At 46.6% G+C, this 21,394-nt stretch overlaps 1 protein-coding gene across 1 annotated transcript in view; it reads left to right on the top strand.

Moving 5' to 3' along the window:
• The window catches only part of CAND1 (cullin associated and neddylation dissociated 1), a 769,151-nt gene that overhangs the window by 483,219 nt on the left and 264,538 nt on the right, over window positions 1–21,394 (top strand). Inside the window, exon 9 of the mRNA XM_069629730.1 lies at window positions 8,419–8,560. Within this exon, the coding sequence (XP_069485831.1) occupies window positions 8,419–8,560 (142 nt within the window). The remainder of the gene's footprint in view (window positions 1–8,418; window positions 8,561–21,394) is intronic.

Below are 21,394 nucleotides of genomic sequence, written 5' to 3'. Positions count from 1 at the left end.
TTATTATGGGGAAAGGAACCAATCCTTCAGACTGTCTACTGGGAAATGGTTTCCCTTTTGTCTTTTGACTTTACCTGTTTGGCTAAAATGTTCATATTGCACAAAGCATCTTTCGATGCAGTGCAATGGGGATACTTTTGTATCACCGTAGACCCACATTCAAAGGAGTTTTGGTTACTTTTAAATGTGCCTGAAGACAAGCTGCTGGCAGCAGTTAAATATTTACAATTTTTGCTATATTTTTAGTTGGCCTTTGCATGTTTACTACGTTTGGCTGCTAACTGTGGCTAGTGTCCTAACATGTCCATGTCACAAGGTTTTTTGCTTGTTGCTTGGCCATTTTGTTCTTTGGCCTTGTTCCTGCCTTCTCAGGTCAGGAATTTCCTTAATGTCATGCATTTGTCTGGGAAAGCGGTGCTTTTGCAGGCTAGTGCAGGCCACATGTTTTGGAAGCCAGGAAGTTGGTTGGGATTGGCTGGTCCAATCCACATACGGTTTTCGGTGTGTCTAGAGTGTATGCATGAGTTTGCCCCACAGTTGTGCCTTGTTGGACCACTGTTTGAACATAAGTGTTAGAAAATATTTCTCGAGAAGCAACTTTTTCTCCATAGTCCATGGACGCCCAAACCTTTTGCATTTGTTTCTGTATCCTAGCCTGACTTTTGACAGTGGAGCACAGCCTTTAGCTGTACTCTACTGGGCCTTCGCTCATTGTTATGGGGAAACTGACAAGTCCTTGAGGCTTTTAGTACTGAGAAACTGTTTCTCTTAGTCTGTCGAATTTGTTGCAACTTGTTAATTTGTATCAATGCGCAAAGTACCTTACAGTACCACGCAATGGGGTATCTGAGGAATTTGAACATCCAGAGGTTGGGCGTGCGCGCGCCTGGGAATTTTTTTAAATGTTTAACTAAATGGAATGATGGTAGACCAACTTCAGGAAAATGTGTAGAGCTAATCCACACATTTCCGTCTGCTCACACCACAACAAAAGCTTAGACCTGTGTACTCAAGGCGGACAGCGTCTACAGGCACTGTCCGCTTCTGCCGAGGAGTTCACAATGTCCCCTCCAGGAAGGGAGAGGACCAACCTTTCCCATGCCATGATCAGCTCGACTGACAAACGCTCCATAAATCTACCCTACTCTGTTCGGCCCTGCAGCTGGTGGCAGCAATTATACCAACAGGGGCATCTTAAAACAGGCCCACACAGGGCTTGGCTGCAGAGGATAACAAAGAGGCAGGAAACTCAACAACCTTTCATATGCAACTGTTAATCTGAAGCCTGCTCCCGCCTTTCAGTATCTATTGCATTGAACTGTCTGGGTCTGTTTATAGTAGGCCACCCCTCCAAGGTACAAGAATGTGGTTTGCAGGTGCCAGAGAGAGTGTTCTCACCGCATCTTCAATGGAAACCTGCTGCTTTTAAACGCTACCAACTGAGACGACCGGTAACCAGAGAGACTCTTTGAGCACAACAGTGAGGAAGGTGGGTGTGACTTAATAGCACAAGGGAGTGAGCCCAGAACTTTCTGTTGAGAGAAGGGATCAGCCGTATTGGTTCTGGGGCCCACCTTGTTCCTGTTTTCACCCCTTTACCTTTCCTGTTACAAAAAAACTTTGGTTATGAATTCATGCATACAGGAGATTGTTGATAGGCACCTTAGGATTGGTTCATTAAGGTAGGCTTAGCCTACACCAATCATTGTGGCACACTCAGCATTAAAAGAGGGCCGAGACCCTCTTTTGGCAGATCTGAAGACTTCACAAGAAGTAAGAAAGAAGAAAACCTTCGACCCTGGCTGAAGGTACACTCTGCCTTACATCTTTTGCCAGTGAAGGACAGCCAGGATATCCAAAGAGCGAAGCAAGATCTCTCCCATAAATTTCTCCCAGGGAACAGAGAGTGAAACAGAACTCCGTTGACCAACCAGCCGCTCCAGAGTTGGTACTCGGCCAGCGCACAGCATTCCTGCAGCAAGCTTCCTGTATTTGGTGTGCCAGGTCTCTGAACTTGAAACCAAGAACAAGGCAGCTGTCTGCAACGCACTCAACAGCTGTGGGCCGTCCGCCTTAAAGGACATGCGCCCATTGAAGAAGCTGGGAGAAGTGCCAGTGCTTCAGAACCGCCGATCAGCACTGAGGACAATTCCTGGCCCTGTGCCGCTGTGTAGGCGCCTGCCTGCAGCTGTTCGTCCAGTTTCGCTTGCCGACCCTTCTGGCCTCCTGATACCTGCAGTTGACTCCCATCCTGAACTCTTTCACAGAAACCTGCAAAGCGCCCTGAAGCTGATTCAACCCTGTGGGAGCACCAAGAACACCTGTAGCACAAGGTACATTGTGGTTCTGCCCAACTGGTCCTTCTCAGAAGGTAACTAGAGACATTTTAAGATCCTTTTCCACATTTGTGCTGAAGCCAAGAAACCTTAAACTGTTCTGGTTATTAACCAGATCGACTACACTCCAGTCAGTATCCAGAGTGCATCCCTTTTCCTTCTTTGAAACTATCTGTCCTCTGCATTTTTTTAGAGGGTGGGTTATTTATTTTTATTTATTTATAACACGCCGAAGCTCGCGAGCATCAGGGCGTGACAGACACAAGGACAATGAGATGAACAGGACTACACAGGAAAAGGAGAAAAGAAAATAAGAGAAGAGCAGAAAGACTATAGCCCAATGCAGGAGTGGAGGCTAGGTGGTTATTTAAAGAGTGTGGTGTTCAACTGCTTCCTGAAAGATTGGATGTTGCATTCCAATCTAATATTTCCAGGCAATTTATTCCAGTGAGAGATTGCAGTCCGTAGTGTACTAGAACGGTCTGTTCTGATTATAATAATATGTCTATTTAATTACAATCTTGACCCGATACTCCTTTTATTATTGGGTAGTAATTGTATTTTCTCTGTGTTGCAACTAATCAAAGATCCACAACCTTTCGGAGATGAGCCTGCCGTTCCGTCCAAGTTACCAAATTATCCTTTGCTTCTTTTTCCAATCTGTTCGGATCCCTTCTGGTGTATTAGAGGTGTGGGGCGAATTGGTTTAGAAACCGATATGCACCCCTGGACCACTTGTACCCCAGAAGTTGATTTGTCAGATGGTCATTGTAGTTTATGGCCCTATACACCCTCTACGAAACGTTTGGTGATTTCACAATGTGCCTTGGAACAGACTGATGGCAGCAGTAGCTTTGTCTTGTATTTTTGTTTTTAAAATTTTTGCTGAGGCATACTGCGTTTGGCTCATGATTGTGGCGATTGTTTATATGGCCGTGCCACAAGGTCTTTTGTCTGTTCCTTTTGCTATTTTGTCCCTTGGCTTTCTCCATGCCCTTCGAGGGCCGGGATTTCCTTATTTTGGCATGCAGTTTCCTACGAAAGCTCCTTCTTTCGCAGTTCCCTGCATGTCGTATGTGTGAGCACCCAGCAAGTGGGCACTATTGGTGCCATGGCGTCTGGTGTGTACGAGAACCCCCAGTGGTCCCTGATTAGACCACTGCTGGTGTGCATGCATGGAGCAGATCGTCCGTTGGTGGGTCGGGTGTGAGCATTCGTCTGACTGTGGATATGAGGTGGGGTCCAGCATTCATTCCAGCAGATCAGCAACAGGTCAGAACCGCCCTGCAGACGCAACCAAGTATCCTAAAGAGCAGAACCAAGGCCAATCTTGACACACTGAAGAGGGCTGGCCCCCGAATCCTGCTGTTGTCCCAGTCGAGCCCTGCTTTGAGCTTGATCTTAGAAGACCTGTGAAGGTGCTTTGAACCCTTGGAGTAGTGGGATCAATCACTCTCAACGTCTCCTGGTAACCCTGCAAGTGGGCCTGTTCGTAAGTGTCCCTGGGCTATCCAATGGTCTGTCCAGCTTAATCTTTGGTTGCTGTGCAGGAGCGTTTCAGTTTTGTGTTTAGACCCAAGACCTTTGTGAATCCCAGCTTGTCCAACAAAGCACCCTTCTGATGAATTTCATCGTCATGGCAGGCCGCGTCATACCGCAAGGGTTTGGTTCCCCTGTGTTACTGTGCGACAGTGACGATCGCTAAAGTGGTTTTCCCACGCTCCCAGACCTGCTGCATCAGTGTTTTTGTCATCCGAATGAAGGTAAAGCTCCTGTCCCAAATCAGATCTGCACCTGCACCACTTGTGCATCTGAAAGCCAAACCGAGGACGGGAACTCTAACCTGTGACGACCCACTCTAGACCTGCCAAGTCTGGACCAGAACGGAGCAAAGGGCGGCGAGTAGTGAAGTTACTTACTGGTGGACCTTTGTTCATCCAAATACATTTAGGCATTGAAGGTAAATTCTGGCCTTCTCTTTGGCTTGGGGTAGTATCCGCTTCCTAAAGCCCTCCAAAGGTCAGGTACAGTTTTGTTCATCGTAGCAGATCCTCTCCTCACTTTTGGATCCCGTTTCACTCCTTCAGAATTCTTCCCCTAACTTTTTTCTGCACCCTAAATTGTACTTTGAACTTTACGCATGACCGGGTGCTTTTATGCGTGCATTGAGCGCAAGGCTCAATCTTAAGGCAGACTTGTAAAGTTAGGATTGTCATCTCTGAAGACAGTCCCTTGGCAGGAATTGGTGGAGTTACTAACCTTCTTGCACTGACTACAGTGAGTGTATATATATTATATAGTGTGTTGCTTGTGTGGTGTTTTACTATTGCATTTCATGGTTCATTTGTGTTATTGGGCCAATATTAAATAGTATATTCTCCTATACTACTGTCTAATTGTTATTCTTGGTGTTTCACTGTGTGCGCTCATTGGCGACACCTGTTCACCCTCACTCCTCCAGATATCTAGCCTTCACTTGAATTGATTCTGCTATCGTCCCAGAAGTGGCCCCGGTTCATCTAACAAGGGTGGCCTCCTAAACATCTGTCCACCAGGCTAGAGATTTGAAATCCATTCTAACAATAGGTGTGGGGCAGATCTTTCTATTGGAGAGCTGCATTTCTGTGCTCAAATCAATTTAGGATAAGAGGAGCCAGGTATCCTGTGTAGCTGTGCAGACAATGGAAGACCTGAGGATGAATCCTGAAGAGACCCGACTACCAACGCTTGCTGCTGTCCCAGTGAAGCCCTGTCTGGCTACTGATCTCCGAAGACCCTTTGCTTCGACCCTTTAGATTAGTGCGACCAACAAGTCTCGACGTCTTCTCAGCTGCCTGCAGTCTGGAGTCTTCAGAAACTTCATTGGGCTACCTGGTGGGTTGACCAACTTCATTGTGGCTTACCACGCCTGAACCATCACCATTAACAGAAGTCGCCTTTGTGGGAACTTTCAGTGTCCCAGCAACGAAGGGTCCTGGACGGGCTTTCTTTAACCTCCACTACGGACACACCTGCTGTCGCCAGGCAAGGTGGCAATCTCTGGAACCAGACATCCCCTGTCTTGTAGTGTGGCCTGAAGAGTGCTGCATTCGTCCACTGAAAAGGGTTGCACTCAGCTTCTGGACCTGACCGGAAACTTTGCTTCCCCCGGCAGCTCCTGGGCATCTGCTTTTGGAACAAACGGTGGGAAAACCGACTTCCAGCAATTTCTTCCCCCATCCGACCTGGTGAAAAATCGGAGTACGGGTCGTGAGTAGTCTCCATACTTACCAGTGCCCCTATCTCCTCCATTATACAAGTTTGTCAAGAACTTCGATTTATTTTATATTACTTTGCTTTGGAACACTTGTTGCAAATGCCCTCCAAGATACAAAAACTACTTTACTTATCAGTAAACCTCTTTTGTAAACCTTCTGGACCTAATCTTCACATCCTAGGAACATTTCCCTAACTTTGTCCAATCTTAAAGTAATTGTGAACTTTTGGGCACTAGGCCCCATTCAACTTAGGGTTGGACTTTACACGTTTGGGTCTCTATTCCTGTGGACTGTTGGTGCAATTAACTACTTCCCTTCCAGTTATTGAAGGCGAGGGCGGCTGAACTGTATACTGTTCTCAAACTGTGACACTATATATGTTTTCACCAATTACTTTTTAAATTTGGCATTTTTGATCGGCGCAAACAACAGTGACAAAAAATACACGTTTAAAATGCAATTGTGGAAAAAGCCAGTGACGAAAACACTTGGAGCCATGCGTTTTATATTAGAAGCATTGTGTGATAACATTACCTGCTTGATTTATTTTCCTAGTGTTTTTTGGCCTATAATATAGTATTTTTATACTTACGAAGTATAATCCTTGTCTGCTGACTGTGGACCCCTGACGCCACTCACCTCTCCCGAGACTTGGCCACTTTCCGTGCTACCTTGATTAGTTTTGCTGAACTCCAGTTGTTTGCCCTGTTTACTATAACGAGGGTGGCCTCCTAAACCCTGTGCACCGGACTAGAAAATAGAAATCTGTCTAAACAGCCCTTTAAAGTACTCATGTGATTTTTCTATCCATTTCAATGTAAAATCACTGTTTTTGTGCTTTCTTTACCTTTTTAATGTGAATGGTGTTTTGTATGAATGTACCTTTTGGTAGCACTGGTTTTAGGGGTGAACAAGGCCTTTCCTGGGTCAGTGCTGCTATACTGGTTTTTAAATATGTCCAGTGATTTTTCAAGTCTTATTGGTTGATAAATCACTGTCGTTCACCCCTAGTGGGCCACAGTAGACAATATTTTAAGTGAGCGTACTTTTCTGTTTCTACTGGCTTTGGGACTGGGGTGGATCTCTTGTAGACACTATACTGGCCTTGACCAAATTCTTCACGCACACTACTAATTTGAACCGAGGTATTGTAATGTAATTAATTTATTAAAGACTCTAGAGTATGTTTGTGTAGTACAATTAGCCCTTTGAGCCACGTCATGCATGCCACCCTGTCACCCATTAGCCATCACTGGAAGTTCATCTCTTGTTCAAAGCCACATGAACGAAGCATTGTAAATATGCAAATTAGCCCAAATGCAAGCCTTTGGCTCCAGACAATTCTTACTGGGCAGTGCTATGTTATACATGGATTCTTCAACTCACAACACATTTCAGGGTAAATTGTGTATTTGTTGTGCTCATGTGGGAATATTTGTACCATAATACCAATCCCCTCACTACCTAATAGTTAAGATAAACTGGTAAAGGGAGAGCCATTCGTAAGTGTTGGACTAACTTGATGTACACCCTGCGCAAACACTGCTGGATTGGTCTTCATAAACCATTCACCAGAGGGATTCTGAAAATCCTCCCTAATAGACATGAGCCAGGCCAAAGAGAATGGAAGATGTGGAAGGCATATGAAGAGGTGCCAACAGTAGGGACGTTCACTGTGACCAGTAATATAGCCTTATAGACTGTGCGAGGGGTCATTAGCGCGGGATAATGACATGGCAACAAGTTTAAGTTGGGGAATGGTCATTAGCTCAAGCGATGAGGACCCCTCCTGATGTCTGTAAGGCTATTAGCACATGGCGGTAGTAGCAATACATGTTCTGAAGTTTCGAGGTGAAGTAAAACAATAGTGCTTTAAGTGAGTAAATGGACAAACTGAGTAAATTTGTTTTATTAAATAACATGACTTCGTCCATAAGTTACACATTTTAACAGCAACTTGCTTGAACTGGAATAGGTTTAAACGTGAGCATGCATTGGGTGTCCTCTAAAAGTAACTGGTTTCAGTAAAAAAAAGTTACATCAGTTTCCCTGTTTGCTTCTGACGACAATATTCAGAACACAGTATACCAATAGTTATTGACTGTACTCTAAACCTGCTGATTGGCTGGTGTGCTAATATGCGCTTATTGGGTGCATATTTAGCTGTGTTGCTCTCTTGTGGGACTCCTAGTACAGGCAGTGAAGTCTGAAACTGATTTTCAAGACGGGAGAAGGCTGTTTTCTTTTTAAATCCTTACTTGAATGTCAGTGGTCTGGGATGGAGGAAATGGTCTTGGGTGGCATGCTTTCGGTGCTGAACTGGATGTGAGGAGTCTGGGGTCCTTGTGGTGGAGAGATCCCATTGTATGAGAGAGTAGTACAACAGGAAGGTTGTTCAGCCTGTAAGGAATTGCTTTGAAGGAGAGGAAATGGCTCTGTTAAACACAACTATTAGAAATAAATACTGCAATAGGTATTTTTTCTACGGCAGCTTTTTTAAGCTGCAACTGCAGTCACTGGAAACTGGCTATATGTAAAGCGTTGCTGTAAGGAGCAAGGGTGGTTCCTTACATTAGCAAACGTGGTAAATTGTAAACCCTGTTATCTAAATTAAATATTGGTATTCAATCCGTTTGTATTAGCAAGTTCATTCAGTGTACAACTTTGTAAATGCATTAGATGTTCCAAGCCGACTAGAAGTATACAGTCAACTATTAACTATAATTGAAACAAAACTGGTTATATGGAGTATATTTATCATTTAAAGCAGTTGTACTTTGACAACATATTTCATTAAGAATAGTTAACTTAATATATTTTTACAGGTCCCGAACATTGTGAAGGCCCTGCACAAGCAAATGAAAGAGAAGAGTGTGAAGACACGTCAGTGCTGTTTTAACATGCTAACCGAGCTGGTAAATGTATTACCGGGTGCTCTAACGCTACACGTTCCAGTGCTAATACCAGGTATGTTACGTATAGAACTGTAACCTGGCATTCTGTAGTTCGCTTCTGCCACTTTGACTGCCTCGTTTACCTATGATGCTATTGGAAAAGGGTGAATTGGTTGGGGTTTAAGTGGGATATTGGGCGAGGCACATGTGAATCCTGTGGTCGGGCATGCATGCATGCACCACCACAGAAGTACCAGAATCTTAGCTGCTGGCATCAGACTACTTGGTTTGTGGCAGCAGCATTAGGAGAAGTATTAGGAAATTAGGAAAGATTTTTGTTTTGTACGTTTCCCTCCATAGATTTCTATTGGACATCCTCCTTTTTGCTTGTTTTGAGCCATGTCCTGCATTTTTGCAATCAAGTGTAAAGCCTTCTGCTTTTTATTAGGGATTCATTGAGAATGTGCCTTGCACCGGGAAGCAGCAGAGCGCTTTACAGTCATATGGTGGAAGAACAATGCTAGGGAGCAGAGCAACAAGGGAGTGGGGTATCTAACCTGGGAGGGAATTGTCGGCAATGGATCTAAAAGTTAACCAGGGGAGAAAACCATTTGGATCAGATCACCAGGTCTCTGGGGTTCCATGTGATGTCCCCGCAAAAATGTTGCCATGAAAAAATATTGGCCGGAAAATTGCCTTTTTTTGCTGAGACATTATTGCATGGATCATTCGGAGGACACCCCAAAACCTTTTTATTTTTCCAAGGGTAGTCGTGGGACACCCCTGCTCCCACTGGCCCTGTGTGTGTGTCTGTATATATATATATGTATGTATATATCCTATATAATGTTGCCACAAACTTTTCCCAGGGACGACATGTACAGCGACCATATTTCTGATGGTTGTGTAATCTGCTTAGATCACATGCTATGCATAGGCTGACATCTAGTGGAAGCTGCAGAGTATTACAGTTGTTGTTTTAAAAACAAGAAAAAGGACGTCGAAATAGGGTGTGCCAGTAATACTATCCATAGTGCGACACCCCCTGTACCCATGATCCCTCATGTGTGTAGGTCCCTCAGATTGTTTTTTTCTGCCATCATGAGCGGTTGCATATAAGCGGAGTGCAATTTCGGTTTACGCCATTGAACTTATAAAGTATTTAAGATTACTATTTGTTTCTGTCCTTTACCGACGCCGTGGTCGAATCTCCCAGACCCTGTACTCGGAGGCCGGATAGCCAGGCACCAGTCCACCCGTACCGCAGTTTAAAGGAGCATACCTTTTATTCGTCGGGTAGCACCGCGGCGGGTTTCTTCCCTGGGTAGTCCAGTAACTCGAACCTTCCTCCACGACGAGAGCCTCTCTTCTCTGCTGGATCCCCTTGCCCCCCTGAACTGCAGGAACTACCAGGGACAACCGCCACCGCAGGAGCCACTTCTTCATTTTAAAGGTACATTGTTCCCCCAGGCCGCCCTTTCTCCGCGGTAGCACTAAAGGTGTTTTAAATCCTTTACCTACCTGTTGGGTTGGCCGCCCCTCTCTCAATATTATCTTTCGCTTTCTGCATCCTTTTTCAAAATCGTTAACCAAAGACTTGACTGCAGCTACAAGAACATTTTGCTCCTGCGCCCTTGCCCTGTACCACTGACTCTGGTACAGGCCTACTGACTCTGGCTACATTGTTAGATCTGCCTTCTTTAGATTGATTCTCATCTAAAACTGTGTGGTGCACCTATTTCTTACAACTGCCCTTTCCTTCCCTTTTCTAAACCTTGTGAAATGCCATTTTGCTCAGTTTTCATTTAAGTATTGCATATACTGATGCACTGTCTTGCTTAAACTGGTTCACAAACCTATGGGAAGTGTTGCTAGGGTGTGTAAGAAGGTATTTCTGAATAACTTGTGTCCCCCCCACCCCCTCCCCCTTGTGAGAAATTGCTAGAGGATCCCTTCTGTGTAGTTTTCACTGTGCCGTTTTGCTCAGTTGTCACTCTGGGTCACTTGGTCTACAATTTAACTTGGGAGTGTGTATATTTTTCCTTGACTTGACTTAACTTGCTTGATGACTGTGATACATGTCTTTTATTAGAAGTGTATAAAATAAATATATATCTACTTTTTAATACAAAGCTTTGGTCAGCGTTTCCTTGTCCCATAGTACCGTATGCCTGATGTGTAAACCCTGAATACTGCTCATCTCCCTCTTGAGAGAAGTCTGACTGCTCAGCCACAGCTACCAACTAAATCTTTGTGGTACAGACTGATGCCAAAGGGGATTTATTGCTCTCACCTGTAGTCCTAATCTTGTATAGTGCTCCCTAAGGGAACTGCACAGGATTCTGCCTAACAATAGTCACCCGCAGCGAGTCGACGGCAAAGAGCAAATCCCTAACTCTAAAAAATCTTCTTACAAGAGCAAAGATCATAAGGACTAACACAAATCCAGTTCCCCTCATAGGGACAGGAACCCAGGGGATAAAAGTGACAAGTCTAGAGAACCGCCCTCTACCCCACAGGAACCTAATAGTATTCCTGAACAAGACATATACGAACCTGATCCTACACATCAGCCTGATCGTATCTATTTGGAGGAGGAGGAGGAGGAGTTATATAGTGGGTTACCTACCCCCTCTACTCCTACACCTGCCTCTACCTATCCGGGGATTAACCCAGTTCAGCTACTTGGTCTGCCCAAAAGATAGTTATGAAGCGCGTTACTTTTCTTGCAAATGTTTTCAAAGAGCACCCCCAGACTCTCCAGTCTGGCAAACACGCCTCCCACTACCGAGGCGTCAAGCTCGAAGACAACACCTGTGCCAACTTGCTCAAATTTGTCTGCTCGGCCTAGTTTCTCTACTCAGTCGTCAGGGAAAAGATCACATCCCCCCCATTGGTACTGTATGGTGAACCAGTCCACAAGACACCTCGCATCTCCTCTGACCTTTACGACCTGGATGCAGGAGATGATGAATACATAGACGAGGATACCCCTTATTATGAGAACATCGACATCATCGATGCAGGGGGGGATCAGGATGACACTGAGTCAGTAGTTTTTGCCATGGACTCTCCAGTCCCGCAGGACCCTACCTTACCCGAGTCCCCAGTGGACAACCAGCCCCTATTCAACGACATACTTCTCAGGGCTGCTGAACACTTGATTGAAACGCAGGAAATCCAACAAGATAAGGATTTTGCAGAAAACATCTTGGGGGATAAGAAACCAGATACTCAGTTCATACCCTTACTCAAGTCAGTACAGAGCAGGATTCAACCATCTCTAGAGATGCCTAATCAGACCAGGGCGGTAAACCACAGAATCGAAAAACTTTTCCGAACAGTGCCTTCTGACCCTTTGTATATAAAGGGCCACCTTAAACCAGACTCTCTGGTAGTCACCACTACCTGCAAGAGAGCGTGTACCCCCTTGGCCTCCTCCAGACAAGGAGAGTAAGAAATGCTATGCTATGGGAAGGGAAATGGCGTCTTCGGCTAATAATTCCACCTTACTAGCAAGCTACGATTGCACTAAGTGGGATGAGGTTACGGCCCTTGAAGAATCAATGCCAGAACCACTTAAGTCCAAGCTCTCCCTTGTGGCTGCCGAAGGCAGAGCAACAGCTGGCGTCCTGCTAAAGAACAACTTCGACTCAGCGGATAACGCTGGACGCGTTATTGCTGAGGCCACAATCCTGAAACGTCACGCCTGAGTTAGACAGTTGGGATTCAAACTAGAAACACAGGCTACCCTACTCAACATGCCTGTTGAGCCAAATGTTTTGTTTGGAAAGGCAGTTGAGGACGCTCTAAAATCTGCCAAGGAGGATTGCGACACACTTAAATCCCTTGGACAACTAACAAACCAGAGGGGTGGCAATAATTTTCGGCGTTTTCGTGGCCAAAACGCACAAAGAGGCACTGGATACAGTCAGAGCCATGGTTCCTCGTGAACAATAGCCAACAGGCATCCCAGGGTTACCCCAGGGATTGCGGAAAAGGGAGAGGCTCCCCCACCCGAGGTGGAGGAACACCCTCCAAACATTGACGCCCCGCTACAGGGCCCCTCCCATGCCTCCCCAGTCGGGGGACGAATATTACATTTCACCCACGCATGGGAGGGGATACCATCAGGCAAGTTGGTGTTGTCGACGGTGACAGGAGGTTACTGCATAGAACTCCAAGGAATACCATCAAACCTCCCCCCACGCCAGAAGAAACCATGACAGGAAGAACTCATCCTGGTAGAGGAGGTCAAGGCCCTACTCCTCAGACTCCTTCGAGGTCGTGCCATACAACGAGGTAAACAAGGGTATTTATTCAACGTACTTCCTTGTTCCAGAAAAAGATCTAACCATGCTCCCTGCAAACAAGTTTATCAAACCTCACAAATTTCACATTACCACACTACAAGAAGTAATCCGTCTGTTAAAATGGGGGGATTACAATGCAACATTGGACATGAAAGATGCCTATTTTCATATTTCAATGTTCCCAGCGCAGACCAGCACTACCAGTTCTAGTTGCTGCCCTTCGGGATAGCCTCGGCTCCAGGGGTGTTCACCAAAGTACTGGCGGTGGTGGCAGCGCACCTACGCAAGGAGTTAATCCCAGTGTACCCTTACCTGGACGGCTCGCTGATCACAGGAGAAACCTACCAACTTTGCAAGCTAAACACGCAAAGAACAATAGACCTTCTGTTCCATTTGGGCTTCTCAATAAAAGAGAAAGTCAAGTCTAGTACCAAACAGTTCTTCGGAGCTGTATTAGATACAAAGACAGGCTTAGCCTTCCCATCCATGGATAGAGTAAAGAACATGCTTTGGCAAATACCCAAGTATGAAGACGCTATGCGGATAAGCGTACGCAAAGCAATGAGTCTGCTAGGTATGATGACATTGTGCATTTACCTGGTCCCCCATGCGCGCCTGCACCAATGCAGGAATGGTTGGCGAAACAATGGTCTCAGTCAAGTGGTCAGTTGGACGATCTAGTGATTATTTCGCCTACACTGGTTCAGAAATTAAGCTGGTGGTCAAGGGAAAATATGATCAAGGGGAAACCCTTCCACAAACGGGAAGTGCAAGTGGTTGTCGCAACAGACGCATCCGTTTCTGGGTGGGGGTCCCACTACCTTCAGCACACGGCTTGTGGTCACAAGTGACTGCACAGAAACACATCAATCTTCTGGAGCTATTGGCAGTTTTCAAGCCACTACAAGCCTTCGAAAACCACCTGACAAACCAGTCGGTACAAATCCTAAAGACAGCACCACCGCAATGTTCTATGTCAACAAGCAGGGAGGTACTCGCTCTCCAAATCTGTCCAAACTGGTTCAGAAAATACGGAAGTCGGCACTTGGATGAGGAATGTCCCTGTCCTCCCAACATGTCCCAGGGGTACTGAACATTCTAGCGGACTCGGTCAGCAGAGATCCTCTGACGGAAGCACACGAGTGGCAACTACACACGGACGTGATGGACCACATCTTCTCTCTCTGGGGCTACCCTTCTTTAGACATGTTCGCTTCAAGAGAAAACAAAGTATGCACAACCAGACAAATTTGCTTACGCTTTTCCCCCCAGACTCCATTAATCACTAGAATAGTGAACAAACTACACAAGGATCAGGTGACACTCGTCCTAGTTGCTCCTATGTGGGTGAGACAACCGTGGTATCCACATCTGCGCAAACTGGCGATGTGCGATTCCCATCAAGCTCCCGAACCAGGTCAACCTGTTGACTCAGCACGGGGGGCACGACGATACACCCACAACCTCACTCTTTGAACCTAGTAGCATGGCTCCTGAAGTCCTAGAGTTTGGGCACCTTAATCTTCCACAACGGTGTGTGGATATCCTGAAAGAAGCACAACAACCAAACACCAGACACTGTTATTTCAACAAGTGGAAGAGATTCGTCATTTGGTGCCAATCTAAGCAGATCAACCCCATTGAATGTACTCCATCACACATTCTAACCTATATGCTCAACTTGTTAGATTTCAGTTTGGTCTTTAATTCTTTAAAAGTCCACCAAGCAGCTTTATCAGCCTATACCACCTCTCAAAGTAAAGTCTCATGGTGGAAAGTGCCAGTCATTAAGGCATTCATGGAGGGAGTGAAGAGACTACATCCTCCAATCCCCCGCCTGGCTGGGACCGAAATGTGGTACTAGCAAAACTCATGGACCCCTCTTCGAGCCTTTTCATCAAACTACCCTTAGACACGGTGTCCGGTCATTTTTTTGAAAAGTTATTTTCCAAACACCATTTTGTCAAAACATTTGCCTAATTTTTTGTTGAATGTTTTTTATTTAGTTTTTTTGTGTGGTTTCGTAAGTAAGTGTTAAAAAAATGTGGGTTTGGGGGGGAACCCCCCATTAAAAAATAAAAACATTTGAATAAAAAAATTGCGGCAAAATTGTGTCGAGAAAATGGCATTCGAAAATATGCCATTCAAAAAAGTCACTATAAACCTTAGACACATTACCTACAAAACTGCCTTCTTAGTGGCTATTACTTCCATAAAAAGAGTCGGCGAACTGCAAGCCTTGTCAGTGCAGGACCCTTTTTTGTCATCCATAAAGACAAATTGGTTTTACAGACTCAACCTAGGTTCTCCCCTAAAGTCTTTTCCAAGTTCCACGTAAACCAGTCAATTGAGCTTCCGGCTTTCTTTAAAAAACCAACTAGCTCAGCTGAGGTCAAACTGCACACACTAGATGTAAGGAGGGCGGTTCTCTACTATGTAGACAAAACCAAACCGCTTAGGAAGACTGATCAACTGTTCGTCTCTATGGCTACAGGCAGACAAGGAGAAAGTGTTTCCAAAAGAGCCATCTCCAAATGGCTAGTCAAATGTATACAATTATGCTATTCATTATCAGACAAAACACTGCCTTATATACACCAAGAGCCCACTCCACACGGGGTACAGGGGCTACGCTAGCCTTTATTTCAAATGTCCCCTTAGACAGCATTTGTAAAGCAGCTACATGGATCTCAGTTCACACCTTCACTCAGCACTTCTGCATTGACACACATTCAAAGACAGATAAACAGGTGAGACAAGCAGTTATAAAACATCTATTTGTCGCTACTCCTTCTCACAACCCAACAGCTTCTCCATAACACTGCTTGCTAATCTATGCATAGCATGTGATATAAGCATATTACACAAGCAGAAGGAATACATTACTCACCGTAATCGTATTTCTGGTGCTTGTATCTGCTTATATTCACATGTACCCACCCTTCCTCCCCTGAGAGAAGGTGCATAGATGTTATGAACTTTCTATATATCTGCTTGGGAACTCTGTACTCGCGCTACTCCTCATGCTACCTCATGTCAGAAAAAATACAATCTGAGGGACCTACACGCGTGAGGGATCATGGGTACAGGGGACGTCGCACTAGGGATAGTATTACTGGCACGCCCTATTTTCACGTCCTTTTTCGAGTTTCGAAAAAAAACGAATACTCTGCAGCTTCCACTAGATGTCGGCCTATGCATAGCATGTGAATCTAAGATACAAGCACCAGAAATACGATTACGGTGAGTAATGTATTCCATATAGGGACATTATTACCTGATAAAGTCTCGGGTATGGTGGGAAAAGGAGGGTCTGTGGAGCTAGGTGTTAGGGTGGAGCCGTTCCCTGAACAGGAGAGTCTTAAACTCCTTCCTGAATTGTAGAAGCTATTGTGATAGGCTGTGAGGTAGCTGGATACTTCAGGGTGATAGCCTTGTAGATAATGTATGATTTGAAGATGATAGACTTGCAGCATGTGTGCCAGTGTAGTTCGGTGAGGCTTGCTGTGATGTGGTCGAATTTGCGGAGTCCTTTACGTCTTGCTGCAGCATGCAGGCCACATCTCAGTAAAGCCAGGGTAGTCGCCAGAAGCCTTACAAAATGGCATTGCCACTATCCAGGTGAGGGAAAGCAGATTTGAAGTTATTTTCTGGGATAAAAAACTTTATTTTCCTCAGGAGAGAAAGTTGATACCAAGCAGAATGTCTGTCTTGCCATGTACAGTTTGAAGGAGAGTTGTCTGTTGACGTTGAACCCAAGGGACTCAGCGCAGATGGCCAGCTGGGGTGTTAATCCCTCGAGCTGCATAGCAGAGAGCCTGATTTGGATGTCTGGCTATTCGGTGTTGGTGGAATTCAGAGCTGGTGGGGTTGAACTTCAGGTAAGTACTAGTCATCCACGACTGGATCAATGAGAGGCAGGCCTTGAGCCTGTGGGGGTCTTCCTTGTATGGTATTGTAATGAAGGTGCTGAACCAGTGCCATGTAGGCGGGTGGACGTACAACCTGTGGGTTTAAGCAAGGGGAGATAGGTTACCGTACAAGAGGGGGTGGGTAAAAAAAAACACAACACAACCGAAATGCAGTCATAGTCTGAGAAGAGACCACATGGGAAACTGCGGAAATGAGGATGTCTAATCTATATTAACAGCCTAAGGGGCCCACATATAATTAGCACTCGACAAAAATGGCCTATCCTAACTCGAAAACGCGTAACAGGGAAAATCCCCATCTTCTGGAAATCCAGCTCCAAGCACATGATCAGCCACCTGCGGGTCAGAGGGACCTGGGTGCTGTGGGGGGCGGGGCAGAGCTAACGCAGCACAACACTAGCAGACTGCAACTCCATGTGGTGATGTCAGCGCAGGGCAGCCGGCCAATCCAGCGGGCACTTGCGGATGGAGGAGAGGTGGACCTGAACCAGTGATCCGTTCACAGAGCTACGAATGTCAATCGGCAGGTGCTTATGTGAACAAATGCTGAGCAGAGTGGTGCTCCTGGAAGAACCAACCAATTAAGCGGTACATTTTGTATCCCTGGGAGGTGGCCAGCCTTCAGAGTATCATCCACAAACCTTGCGAAGGCCAGTATTGAGAAGGTACTGTGAGACTGTCTCCCTTCCCACCAGGAGCAGGGTGTCTTGGGTCTCATTCGCAATGGTGCTGACCAATGGCAGAATAATAAAGCCCCAGCAGTCGGCACAAATGTAAGACTGCGAAGTACAAATTGCTCATGTCACATTTCACTAATATACACACAGCACAAAGGATATGACATAATAGAGCCAAGGACTGACCTGGGAATGCTAGAAAATATGTACTTCTAACCAGAACTTAAATTTCTGATGCTTGTTAATCTGCTTAGAATCACATGCTGTGCATATGGTCCGACACCCAGTGGTAACCGCAGAGTATTGCATCTTGTCTTTTGGGGACCGAAGGGGGACGTCGGCATAGGCGTGTCTGTAACACTATCCCTATCGTGACATGTGTATTACCCAAAATCCCTCATGCGCCGAGGTCCCTCAGATTGTTTTTTTTCTGCCCAGGTACTGGTCGCCCTTAGCGGAGCTCTTACTAGAGACATTGTTTATCTTCACCGAATTGTCGGTTTATTCCCCGTTAAGTCACTTTGCCCAATAAGAACATCTTCGACGAAGACTGCGGGAATCGTCTACGGCTGTGGGTTTTGGCGCCTAAGATCCGGCGACCGGATTTCCATGTGGTCGGGCCCTCTGGCTGACCTATACAGTAGGGAGAGTGGGTTCTGGGTGGCCATATTGTTATGTCTTTCCTCCTCTCCACTGTTTTCCCTTTTGGTCTGGTCATCCTTCCCTTTTGCAATGGAAAGGACTCAGTTTAGATTCTGCCCTGTGTGTAGGGTCAGATATCCTTGGAAGGACGAGAACAGGGCGTGCAACGCCTGTCTCCCCCTAGAGCACGACGAAAAGCGTTGTTTGGCGTGTAAACTCCTTAAGCATAAAACCCTTAAGGATCGCTGTGTAAAGCGGTGGGCCGCGTACGGCATGTCACGCGTGGAGCCTCCCTCCCCTACAGCGACACCAGCCGAAAGTGACGGGGGGGGTACTTCGGGTGACCAAACGTCCAATGCGGATGTTATAGACCTTGAGGTGGACACTTCAAGGTCCGCCACACCCGTCCCCGACCCTTCCAGGCTCGACTCTCGTCTTGCTACAGGGAACACACCCGGCGACAGGGGCGTACAATCGCATCGCACTAAACACACAAACCCCTACGCCGTCTTCGACACCTTCGTCGAAAAAGGCGAAAGCGCCAACGGGCCCGCCGGAAACTTAGACTGTTCCCTCGGATCGTTCAGATCTAAAGCCTTCCCCGCATCCGCAGCAGCGTATGACTGGGCAAATGAAACCTAATAAGGGCGCTACTCCCCAAACGACACGTGCCGAAGTTTCGGAACCAGAAACTTCGACGATTTCCAAGGCCTCTATAGGCCCGAAAACTACGACTAGGCCTCTACCCAGAAAACCGCCCACTGGGCCTTCTGGTGCCGCGCACGGTGTTTCTGCTACCGACACATTATCAGAGGCTTTGTCTCACGATGATTCGGTTACTATCCGAAAAGCATCGGTAGGATCGCAGCGGCGGTGGGCCTTATTCCGGTTCCGCCAAAAGTTAAGGGCCAATCCGCTGAAACTTACGAGGATAGCCAAGAGCCCCTCTCAGACACCCTGAGAAGCTCCTCTCGATGCCATAGGGCGGAGAACGTTGTTTCTCTGCACCTAGGTCCTTTTGGGTCCTCTAAATGGACTACGGAGAAATTCGAGGTGTGTATGGATCGGCTGGAGCACTTTATCAGGGCTTCTGATCAGCCTCTGCCGAAAAAGGCTCAGGTAGACCCTAACCTTTAAACACAAGATGTTCAGCCTCAGGTTTTCCATCAGGAAGACGTGGTCCAGATGGACACATATAGGGACATCTATACTGAAGAAGAGGAGTCCTCCTTTCTCAAATTATGACGATCAACAGGCAACAGACAACTGGGAGGAAACCCAGCAGGAAGGGCAGGATCCTTGATCACATCAAGATAAGGACTCTATTTTGTGCGTCGATTCTCCTCCGTCCACCCCGGCTTGCCAGGCCTCCCCTGTGGATGACCAAATGGCTTTCAACTCCATGTCGAAAAAAGCAGCAGAATTCTTCAAAATTGCCACTGAAGAGGCTTTGCCTGAGCAGGATTTGGTGGAGGACATTATTAAAGAAAATCCTCCTCCAAGTCAATCCATTCCCCTCCTTAACATCTTTAGTCACACCTGCCCAGACAAGGGCCGTGAACCCGAGAGTCAGTTATTTCGGCCCTCTCCCACCGACCCGCTGTATATTAATGGGCATGCCATCCCAGACTCACTGGTAATGACAACCACTCGTAAGAGGGCAGGGGTACCCTTGCCACGGGAGAGTCACCTCCGGACAAGCAGTCCAAGAAATTGTATGCCTTAGGCAAACGTGTCACGTCAGCAGCTGCTTTTACCATTCGGGTTGCTAACACTAGGCTATTAGCAAGCTATGCTGATGCCCAATGGAACTTGCTCCAAGAAGGCCTCCAAGAGGTTCCTGAGCCGCGCCAGAACAAAGCTTCTCCCCATTGTTTCGGAGGGAAAACTGGTTAATCAGAATGTGGTGAAGAACACCCTGGACACTGCAGAGACCGCAGGCAGGTCTCTTGCACAAGATACTCTTCTAAAAAGACACGCATGGCTGCACACGTCGGGCTTCAGGCCTGAGACCCAGGCCTCTTTTATTAACAAACCCATTGAAGAGACTAACCTCTTCGGGAAAGCGGTAGATGAAGGGTTGGAGACTGCCAAGAAGGAACACAAGACTATTAGGTCTTTGCACCAGATTACACAGAAACCCTCCTCCCAGAGGGGCAATAATTCTCGGCGGTCCTTTCGAGGACAAGCCTGTGCCGGTCAGAACTACTACGGCACGGGTAACTTCAACACAAATCAATCTTCCGGAAACCCTACCTACTAACCCCCAAGGGGTCAGAAACGCAGCAAAGGTAGAGGCAGAGGCCCAAATCCCAGAGGAGCCTCAGCCTCGGGTCAGAAATGACCACCAAGTTCAGGTCCCCTCCCATGTCACCCCGGTCGGGGGGCAATTAAAATCTTTCCTCAAGGCATGGGAGGAGATAACTTCAGACCAGAGGGTCTTAAAGACGGTCGCCCACGGTTATTGCGTGGAATTCGCCCGACCTCCACAGTTCAGACCGCCGCAATCACGACGCCTTTCACCGGACCATCTGCAAATCCTGATCAAAGAGGTGGAAGCTCTGCTGGGAAAGGACGCTGTAGAAGCCGTCCCGATTCTTCAGGTAAACGAGGGTATCTATTCAGTGTACTTCCTTGTACCCAAAAAGGATCTCACCATGCATCCTGTTCTAGACCTGCATCCAGCGAACAAGTTCATAAAGCCCCAGAAGTTTTGCATGGTAACACTACAGGAGGTGATCCCATTGCTGGAACGGGGGGGACTTCATGGCAACATTGGGTATGAAAGATGCATACTTTCATATTTCAATGTTGCCAGTGCACAGAAAATACCTAAGGTTCATGATTCAGGACGAACACTACCAGTTCAAAGTACTCCCCTTAAACATTGCCTCAGCGCCAAGGGTGTTTACCAAAGTCCTGGCAGTGGCAGCAGCACACCTGCGCAGACTATCAGTCCCAGTGTACCCTTACCTCGAAGACTGGCTCATCATGGGGGACTTGTTTGACGCTTGTTTTTTGAACACCCAAAAAACAGTAGATCTCCTAGCCTGGGGTTTTCAATCAACGAAAAGAAATCCAGCTTAGTCCCCAGCCAAGTAAAACAATTTCTGGGAGCGCTAATTCGGATGGAAGCCGGCCTTGTCTTCCCCTCCAGCGAGAGGGTTCAGAACGTGCTCTCTTGGGTTCCTCAATATGTAGCCAGTTGGGAGGTGACAGTATGCAAAGCCATGCGATTGCTAGGGATGATGGCGTCATGCACATACTTGGTTCCCCACGCGCGGCTGCGCATGCGTCCCATGCAAGAGTGGCTCAACAGACAGTGGTGTCAGGCCAGCGGACA

The sequence above is a fragment of the Ambystoma mexicanum genome, chromosome 12 (genome assembly GCF_040938575.1).
Source record: "Ambystoma mexicanum isolate Mex_15411 chromosome 12, UKY_AmexF1_1, whole genome shotgun sequence".
NCBI classification, from domain to species: domain Eukaryota; kingdom Metazoa; phylum Chordata; class Amphibia; order Caudata; family Ambystomatidae; genus Ambystoma; species Ambystoma mexicanum.
The sequence above is the reverse complement of the archived record's forward strand: the minus strand, read 5'-3'. Positions and strand labels throughout refer to the sequence as shown.